Here is a 10,000-nt window from a genome sequence, read left to right as displayed (position 1 = left end):
GACACACACACACACACACACATACTATTACATTGCCTTCTTATCCTGGAGGTCTGTGGAGAGCTCATAGATGTCAGGGAGACACAGAGACACACACACACACACACACACACACACACACACACACATGTTATTACAGTATAGTGTATACCTTCTTATCCTGGAGGTCTGTGGAGAGCTCATAGCTGTCGGAGAGCGCCTTGCAGCGCTTGCTCTCCTCCTCCTCCTGCTTGCGGAGCGCCAGGCTGGCGGGCTGGTGGCGCGTGTGCTGGGCCCAGGCGAGGCTGACGGGGCTCGGCGGGGCCACGGGGTGGTGAGGCGGAGGCCCCTGGGGGCCCACGTGGTGGCCGAGGCCGAGGCCGATGCCCGCTTTAGCGTAGCGCTCGGCGGCGGCGTTGGCGGCGGCAGAGCCCAGGTGGTATGGGGCCTGACTGCCCGCGCCGTCAGAGAAGCTGCCAGTCTCGCCACACTGCGGCTCCCCCTCCACACTACATAGAGGAGATAGATAGATAGATAGATAGATAGATAGATAGATAGATAGATAGATAGATAGATAGATAGATAGATAGAAGGACAGAAAGAGCGAAAGAAAGACAGACAGGGAAAGAGAACGACAGATCATGAACATGTGTAAAATATTCACACACACAGAGGCAGAGAGATAGAGAGAGCCAAGGGAGCAGATATAGAATATCACAGCACCTCTGACTAAAAAAGAAGGAAGCAAAAAGAGGGGGAGTAGAGTGGAGAGAGGGGAAAAGGGAAGTGAAGGGAAAGGGGCAGGAGGGGAAAAGGCAGAGAGAGAGAGAGAAAGGGAGGAAGAGACTAAATTACAGGGAGAACAGTAGAGAGAGCGGGAGGCAGAGAGCGAGACAGGAAAACAGAGGGAAGGGGCTATCAACAACAGCTGCCTGAGTGACGCTGGGAGCAGGACGCGCAGCCAGCCAGCCAGCCAGCCAGCCAAACTCGGCGAAGTCGCATCAAGGGCATACACACAGAATTAACCTTTCTGCACTCCATATGCAGGAGAGAACACCCACCCACCCATGCCACAAACCATCTGGGTACAGGGGAGAGACGGAATACTGTGCTTTAGAGACAGGAGAGAGGAGAGGAGAGGAGAGGAGAGGAGAGGAGAGGAGAGCAGAGGAGAGGAGAGGAGAGGAGAGGAGAGGAGAGACAAGACGAGACGAGACGAGACGAGATGAGATGAGATGAGATGAGATGAGATGAGACGAGATGAGACGAGGCAAGAGGACAAAAGAAGAGAAGAGAAGAGAAGAGAAGAGAAGAGAAGAGAAGAGAAGAGAAGAGAAGAGAAGAGAAGAGAAGAGAAGAAAAGAGAAGAGAAGAGAAGAAAAGAGAAGGAGGAAAGGATACAGAGGAGGAGCAGAGAGGAGAACAGGTCGATGAAATATGACAATAGAGGGATCAGGAATACTGACAAAGGAGACAGAGGGGAAGAGGGGGAATTGGAACTGGTATGGATGATGATGAAGGATGATGATGAAGGATGAAGGATGTTGGGACTGTATGGTGGAGAGAGAAAAAAAGGAGATCAGGGGAGGAAAAGCCAGAAAAAACAGGCAGTGTGTAATGGTTGGCACCTGTATCTGTGTGACATAGGGTGAGAGAGAGAGAGAGAGAGAGAGAGAGAGAGAGAGAGAGAGAGAGAGAGAGAGAGAGAGAGAGAGAGAGAGAGAGAGAGAGAGAGAGAGAGAGAAACAGACAGACAGACAGACAGACAGATAGACAGACATACAGAGCCAGAGCCAGCGAGAGGGAGTGTGAAAGGGAGAGAACTTCAAAACTAGAGCAAAAGAGATAGAGCATGTGAGAAAAGAGAGAGTGAGTGAGAACGAGAGAGATAGACAGAGAGAGAGAGAGTGAGAGTGTATTTGTGTGTGTGAGAGAGAGACCAAAAAAAGCGCGTAAGAGAGAGAGAGCAAGGAGCACAGCCAGACACCATGGGGCAGCGACAGCTTTCCTGTGCTGAGTCACATGGGGAATGAGTCACCTCCAAGCTGGAGTGGAGTGGAGTGTGTGTGTATGTGTGTGAGAGAGATAGATAGAGAGAGAGAGAGAGAGAGAGAGAGAGAGAGAGAGAGAGAGAGAGAGAGAGAGAGAGAGAGAGAGAGAGAGAGAGAGAGAGAGGTGCAACACAGACTGCCAACCAGCCGCTGCACCAATGATGCACACTTGCACACGCCCACTCAGACACACCCACTCACCACTCAAAAACACTCTCTCTCTCTCTCTCTCTCTCTCTCTCTCTCTCTCTCTCTCTCTCTCACACACACACACACACACACACACACACACACACACACACACACACACACACACACACGCACACGCACACGCACACGCACACACACACCTGCTGACACTTTTCCTCACACGCTCCTCCCACACACTGACACACTCAGTGCACGCCACACACAGTGACATGTAGGCCTACAGTTTCTCACACAGACAGATCAAAGACGTTACTTGGTATTTGCACAGACAGGAACACATATACATGTAGATACACAAGCTCACACAAAGACACAAACACATGCACGCACGGACGCACGCACACACTTGAAACCCCTCAGGTGTTTCACACCACCATAATTGTGAAGCGGTGCCTGTTGTGTGTTCATGTGATTCAGATTCAAATTCAGATAACTTTATTAGTCCCATCAGAAGGGCAATTCAGTTTGCGGTCCCAGTCTCCATCAGTCAATGAGCATGTATGTCTGTGTGTGTGTGTGTGTGTGTGTGTGTGTGTGTGTGTGTGTGTGTGTGTGTGTGTGTGTGTGTGTGTGTGTGTGTGTGTGTGTGTGTGTGTGTGTGTGTGTGTGTGTGTGTGTGTGTGTGTGTGCAGTCAGCGAATGGACCCACACACACACACACACACACACACACACACACACACACACACACACACACACACACACACACACACACACACACACACACACACACACACACACACACACACACACACACACACACTCCCACACTCTTTATTCTTCTCTGTCATTTCTCTTCTTACTACATCTCTCTTTCCTTCCCTCTACATTCAGTCTGAATAACTCTTCATCCGTCCACTTACACTCTCATCCCTGCTTGTTTTCCCTCTCTACTGTAACTTCATGTGATTGTTTTTTGTCTCATCACAGAGCAGTTACATGTGAGGAATGTTCTGATTTCAAATGGAATGGTACTGTAGCAGTATTTGGTTTGTGGACCAGTCATCGTAGCCTCTTACTGCAGATGGGGTCGCTGGCGGGCCTATTCAAATAATCAATGACATCATTACAACATTGCTATGACAGTACTGAGAGCCTTCAGTAACAGATTAAGACATAGCCATTACAATTTTGGTGACAGGAAGGTTATAACATAGGCTCTGTGCAAAGGGGGTAAACTATGCATTCTGAATGTGGCCACATTTCAGAAGTATTCCGATTACAAAATGCTGTTTTTCATGTCTTGTAAACAGAATATTCCGGAACTTGTTTTCTACAGGATTCTGAAAATATTCCATTTTCCAGAATGCTGTTTTTCATGTCTTGTAAACAGAATATTCTGGAACTTGTTTTCTACAGGATTCTGAAAATATTCCATTTGAACTGGAATTCGTGCATGTACAGTAACTGCAGTCATTGATGCAAGTCACAATTGCTTAGTTTATCTCTTTTCATGCTTTTCCCCCCCTTCTTTCACAACGTCTGAATTCCTCCTTGTTCCGGCATCTACAGTATGCTCTTTTGATTACTTTCCCTCTCCTTTTTTCTCTTTCTTTTGCTCCAGTCTGAAGTTATCTCATTTCCTTCATTTACTCCTTCAGCACTGCTTTTGTTCCCTCTCTCATTTCATGCTTTTTTTTGTCTTTCACTCCATCTGTTTTCTCTCTTTTCGATTCGTTTTGCTTTTTTCCTTCCCTGGCTCCCCCGCCGGTCCCCAGCTGCTAGTCCATTAGCAGAGTCACTTATTGCCACCCCGATCACACACCCTCCAAACACTTCACAGCAGTGTCTCCTCCTCATCATCATCCTCCTCCTTCTTCTCCTCCTTTCTTACTTTTTCTTTCTTTCTTCTTCTGTCTTTCACTTCTCGCTCTACCTCTATTCTCCAATTCCCTTTATAGCTTTTTTCCTCTATCGCTGTCTTTGCCACCCATCTTATACACCCTCAAAACACTTCAACAGCAATGCCCCCACCCAATCTCCTCCTTCTTCTCTTACCCTCCTGCTTTTCTTTCTTCCCTTTTTTCGTCATTTCTCACTCCTACTATTCCTTCTCCTCCTCTATCTTTGCCTACTGTGTGGGTCCATCACATTATCTAATCTCCAGTCCTCGCCTTGTGCTGGTGTCCTGGAGCTTCGCTGATGCCCTGCCTCCGTGGAGGATAAAACGATTACGTTTCCCCGCTGTTAGCCTATAGGCACAACAACTTTTAGGGGACCTAAACCCATTCAACATCCTGATTGCCAATGCGGAAAAGACATTTGAATTGTGCCTCTATGAGGTCTTGAATTAAACTTCTATCGTCAATGACATCTTACGACTTCCCCAAGAGGCCACAAACACAAGGAAGGACGGGATATTACATATTGAAATGGACACGCAGTCTCTCTGTGGCAACCTCAAACACTTCAGAGCAGTGCTCCCATCGCTTTCTTCTTCGTCTTCTTCTTCTTGCTTGCTTTTCTTTATTTTTTTTCTGAATTTCTTTCTCCCCTTTCCCTTTATACTGCAGCTTCCTTCCATCTTTGTCTTTCCCATACCGATCACACACTCTCAACACACTTCACAATGTGCCTATCTGCCTCTTCTCCTCTTTCCCTTCTTTCTTTCTTAATGTCTTTTCCCCTCTCTTCTATTCTCTTCTTCCCTTCCCTTTTTGCTTTTCTTTCTTTCTTTCTTTCTTCTTCTTCTTGACTTCTCATTCTCACTCTATTCTCCTTCTCCCTTCATAGCTTTTCCTCTGCCTCTGTCTTTGCAAGCTCTTCACACCAGTGTCCCCTTCTTCTTCTTTTTCCTCTTCTTCTTCTTTCTCTTTTCTCTCTGTTCTGTTTCTCCTAATTTCTCTTCTGTCTGTCTAAATGTATGTACTGTATGTCACCCTTCAATCTCTCCACAGCAGTGTCCCCTCATTCCATAATTCCTCTTTCTTATTTTTAAAATTCCTTCTATTCCTCTTCCTTCCTCTGTTGTTGCCTACTCTGTGTCTCCCTGTACCACCATCAAACAATTCACAGCCGTGTCTCCCTTCTTCTTCTGCTTCTGCTTCTTCTTCTTTCTTTCGAATTCTTCACTTCTTCTGTTCTCTCTCCCTCCCTCTATCTCTCTCTCTCCCCCCCACCCCCTTGCTTCTCGCTATGTCTCAGTGGGTGGGTAGTCCCAGACAGACAGCATCTGTGGGTGGCTGTGCAGATCAGTTACTGTGTACAGCACACATTGGCATACAGGCTCACGACCAAGGACTCACTCTCAAGCAGTGGGTGCATATCTATTTTACTCACATGTAGGCCGACTCCCGGCATACAATCACACGTAGGCTTGCCCTCCTCCTGCATATACACTCACAGGCCCAATGGCTATGTAGACCAGCGACTGCATAGGCTACATACAGTATACTCACATGCAGGCTTGAGCTCTGGAACTGCATATGCAGTACACACTCACATGTAGATTCACACCTTGGCTCTGCAGACCAGTGATTGTGTAGTATACACCCACATATAGGTAGACTCACGTCCTGCCACTACATATGAACTCACATGTACAGTAGGTTCACACCGTGGCTCTGCACTCACATGTGGCATTTGGCCCTGGCTCTGCAGAGCATTGGATACGTAGATATGTAGGCTCACACACTGGTTCTGCAGACTGTATACGCTGAATACACTTACACGTAGGACTTCGGCCTGGCACTGCAGACGCAGTGACTGCACATACTGTACAGTACATCCGGTAAACTCACATGTAGGACTTCTGGCTGCATACAGTACGTAAACTCACATGTAGGCGCGTGCCCTGCGGGGCAAGCCTTTCCTCTTCCTGTGGAACCACATCACATCTGCAGGTCCGGCAACAGGAAAGCACAGGGGCACACAGGCACACACAGAGTCAAGACACAGAGACACACATGGACACACACGTAGACATACACATAGACATACACACACAGTCAGAGACATACTACGTCACGTAAGTCATACACACATAGCCAGACACATACAGTCACACACGTACACACGCACACAAACAAACAAACACACTCCAAGTAAGACACATGAACACAGCCATTAGAAATTAAACTAGGCATATTTGCAGCAGAAGCAGACACATATTCCAAGAGTATGGCAATCTGTGAATGTCACTTAGGACTAACTTGTAACTAGTGTAACTAACAAACACAAACTACATAGCCTACACATTATACTACACACACCCACATAAAGTACTACTAACATGAACAAACACGAGAGACACAGAACAAACCTTAAAAAAACACCTCTTCACAACAACACTTCTTTCCCACAAAAAAGAACACAACCATGTTCCAAATCAGAGTTACTGTACCACTGTCCGTTCCATGCATCTGTTTGGCAAACCACTAAAACAGTCCCTGAGGTCGGTCCTTCTCCTTCCAGTCACTCCAGACCCTCTGGCACCTGGGCTGTGGAGCCGCGGAGCTGAGGAGCTATCACACAACACCGTCCTCATCTCATCACTGCCTATTGGATTCCACTTGAATGGAGCTCTAGAATGGCAGTCAATGGGACAAAGAGTCGTCAGCCGGATAGTCCCCTTCCTCTTCTACAACTTCCATAGACACGGCTAAACATGTGTGTCCTGTGTGTGTGTGTGTGTGTGTGTGTGTGTGTGTGTGTGTGTGTGTGTGTGTGTGTGTGTGTGTGTGTGTGTGTGTGTGTGTGTGTGTGTGTGTGTGTGTGTCCCCTGTGCATGTGTGTATGTGTCCTGTGTATGTGTGTGTGTCTGTCCTGTGTATGTGTGTGTGTGTCCTGTGTATGCATGTGTGTGTGTGTCCTGTGTGTGTGTCCTGTGTGTGTGTCCTGTGTGTGTTCAAGTCACTTTCTCTCTGTTGTCATCCGCCGCCTGTTAACCATTCCTCTATCTGTCCTTCTCTCCTCTCCACTTCAGTGACACTCCTCTTTTCCCCATTGTGTCACTCTATCTCTCTATCTATCTTTTGTCCTCCTCTCCTCCTCTATCCTTCTCCCTCTCCGTACTCTCGACCTGAAGCCGTGCCGTAACTATGAACACGCACAGTAGCACAGGCAACCAACCACCTCTGCAGTGCCGAGAGGCAAACAAAGGCAAAGCTTTTCATCTCTAACTATCTGTTATGAGACGACGGCAGAGCGGCGCTATAGTAACCGGCGGGAAACACACACAAGGCAAGAGTGGCCGGCCTCTTAATAACCGCTCATTCACATCCCACACTGACAGCACACACACCATCATCACAGACAATAGATAATGTTTGCTGAAGCACACACACATGTATGCACATGTGTGCATGTGCGCTCTAGCACACACACAAACACACACACACCGTCTCTTTCTCTGTTACACACACATACTCACACACGCACACACACACACACACACACACACACACACACACACACACACACACACACACACACACACACACACACCATTCTACCCCCCATTCACTCAAGTGCGTGTGTGTGTGCGCACACGTGTGCCTGTGCATGTGTGCGTATGTGTGTATCGTGCGTGTGCATTTGTGTGTGTGTATGTATTGGACCACCACAGCAGTGTCCACCGCTGCCATGGCTACAGCAGGAGAGGAAGCAGCATCAGCATCAGCAGCATGGCTGGAGGCAGTCACATGGTGAGCATCAGACACTCCCACTGACTCTCCACCCACTGAGGGCAGCAAAACAAAACAACACAGCGGGAAGGAGAGCGTGCAGGGCTCCCATCCAAGCATGCTAAGCACAGCTCACCGCAGCCTCTACCACTATTCCAGTCTTTTGGGCTTTTGAGTCTTTATTGCTGCTAGGACAGTCGAGAGTATGACAGAAAGTGGCAGTCATGGGTAAGCGGTTAGGGAGTCAGACTTGTAGCCCTAAGATTGCTGGTTCGACTCCCGACCCGCGATGTTGGTGGGGGGAGTAATCAAACAGTGTTCTCCTCCATCCTCCTCCATGACTGAGTTACAGTCAATCCGGATATTATTCACAGCGCTTCACTTTTTCCGCATTTTATTACGATACAGCCTTATTGCAAATTGTATTCAGTTGCAAATTGTATTGAGTTCTTGAGAGTTTTTGAAAATGTATTACAATTAAAAAACAAAGAAATCATATTTACGTAAGTTTCACAGCCTTTGCTTAATACTTTGTAGAACCACCTTTGGCAGCAACTACATTCATGTTTTCATTTAGAAAAAAAAGGAATTAAAAGGGAGGTCATTGGTGTGTGTTTCAACCTTTCTTTCCATTGAAATTTTACATTTTGAATCTGCACCTGGCTAAAATAGATAGGTGTGAGTTTTGAATTAAATCCTATGGAGAGTTTCATGATCTGCTTCTGTAGTCACAGTGCATGTTGACATGCATGCTCCTTGTAATTCAGATTTCCAATGTTGATGGCATTCATACATCCCCAAACGATGTCAGTCCCACTGCCATGCTTGACTAGCCAGATGATGCCCTTTTTTTGGTAAAATTCACTTGTTTACCACCACACATGCTTAACACCATCTAAAGCAAATTTGTTTATCTTGGTCTCATCAGACCACACAACATGGTTCCAGTGATCCATATCCTTGGTCTGTTCATCTGTCTTGAGACCAAGATAAACAAATTTGCTTTAGATGGTTGATTATTGAATTTTTCAACCTCTGCCACCATAACCCATGTAGAGATTTGCAGGGGTCCTTCTCCCTTCTCCCTCTGCCGCCACCTCTGCCTCTGTCTGTCTATACCCATGCACATCTCTCTCCCAGATGGGACACCATTTTGAGCCTGTGTTACAACATCCAGTCAAAGCTGTAGAAGACCAAAAAAGGGGAAAATGCAGAAACATATGCACAGTACCCACACATAGGCCTACTGTACACTATTCTCTGCCTCCAGCCAAGGAATAGTACAAACGGACTTGAATTTCAAAGCCTGCTGGACTCCAAAATATAGGACATGTGTTATTATTGAAGCAAATTAAACACACACACACACGCACACGCACACACACACACACACACGCACACACACACACACACACACACACACACACACACACACACACACACACACACACACACACACACACACACAGGGAATTCAGTGTGTAATTCCCAGAAGGCACGGCCAAGCATGTTGTCTTTATTCTTAAGTGCCGCTCTGAAACCACATCAACAAATCGAGGCGCATGCCCAACTCTTCCATCAAGCATAAAATATGTCTGCCCCAGTAACTCAAAGGTTCCGTATATATGAAATCCCTCCGGTACATTTTCATTTATATATATTTCTTTTCCTTCAGTTAACATGGTTATGCCATAGTGGAGACGTCATCTGCTTGGCCACTTCTTCCAGTCGATATGGAATAATCAACCGCAGCCTGGCGGGAATGACAGACCTCTCCATAATTCACAAGCACAGCCACATCCATATTGAATTACGTGAACCCACCTGGGTGCATTCATATCGGAAAGCAACATCATATCTAGAATTGTTCAGGATTCTCAGAATTATTCACTTTGGTGGTGGAGGTGGCAGCACAGAGCACAGAGCCTATGCCAGATGAGCTGTGGAGGTTCTGTATGCTGTGCATGTGCATGTGCACTGCTGGCTGTGTGTGTGTGTGTGTGTGTGTGTGTGTGTGTGTGTGTGTGTGTGTGTGTGTGTGTGTGTGTGTGTGTGTGTGTGTGTGTGTGTGTGTGTGTGTGTGTGTGTGTGTGTGTGTGTGTGTGTGTGCACGAACGCACGTGTGTGCGTGTGTGT

At 47.0% G+C, this 10,000-nt stretch overlaps 1 protein-coding gene across 1 annotated transcript in view; it reads right to left on the bottom strand.

Moving 5' to 3' along the window:
* LOC134457458 (IQ motif and SEC7 domain-containing protein 1-like) overlaps positions 1-6,640 on the bottom strand; it is a 51,170-nt gene extending 44,530 nt beyond the window's left edge. The window contains exons 1-3 of the mRNA XM_063209468.1: positions 6,583-6,640; positions 6,019-6,076; positions 152-488 (exon numbers count right to left, since the gene is read on the bottom strand). Of these exons, the coding sequence (XP_063065538.1) occupies positions 152-488; positions 6,019-6,076; positions 6,583-6,601 (414 nt within the window). The 5' untranslated portion in view covers positions 6,602-6,640. The remainder of the gene's footprint in view (positions 1-151; positions 489-6,018; positions 6,077-6,582) is intronic.
* Positions 6,641-10,000: the final 3,360 nt, after the last annotated feature.

The sequence above is a fragment of the Engraulis encrasicolus genome, chromosome 10 (genome assembly GCF_034702125.1).
Source record: "Engraulis encrasicolus isolate BLACKSEA-1 chromosome 10, IST_EnEncr_1.0, whole genome shotgun sequence".
NCBI lineage: Eukaryota > Metazoa > Chordata > Actinopteri > Clupeiformes > Engraulidae > Engraulis > Engraulis encrasicolus.
This window is presented reverse-complemented; position numbering and strand designations above follow the sequence as displayed.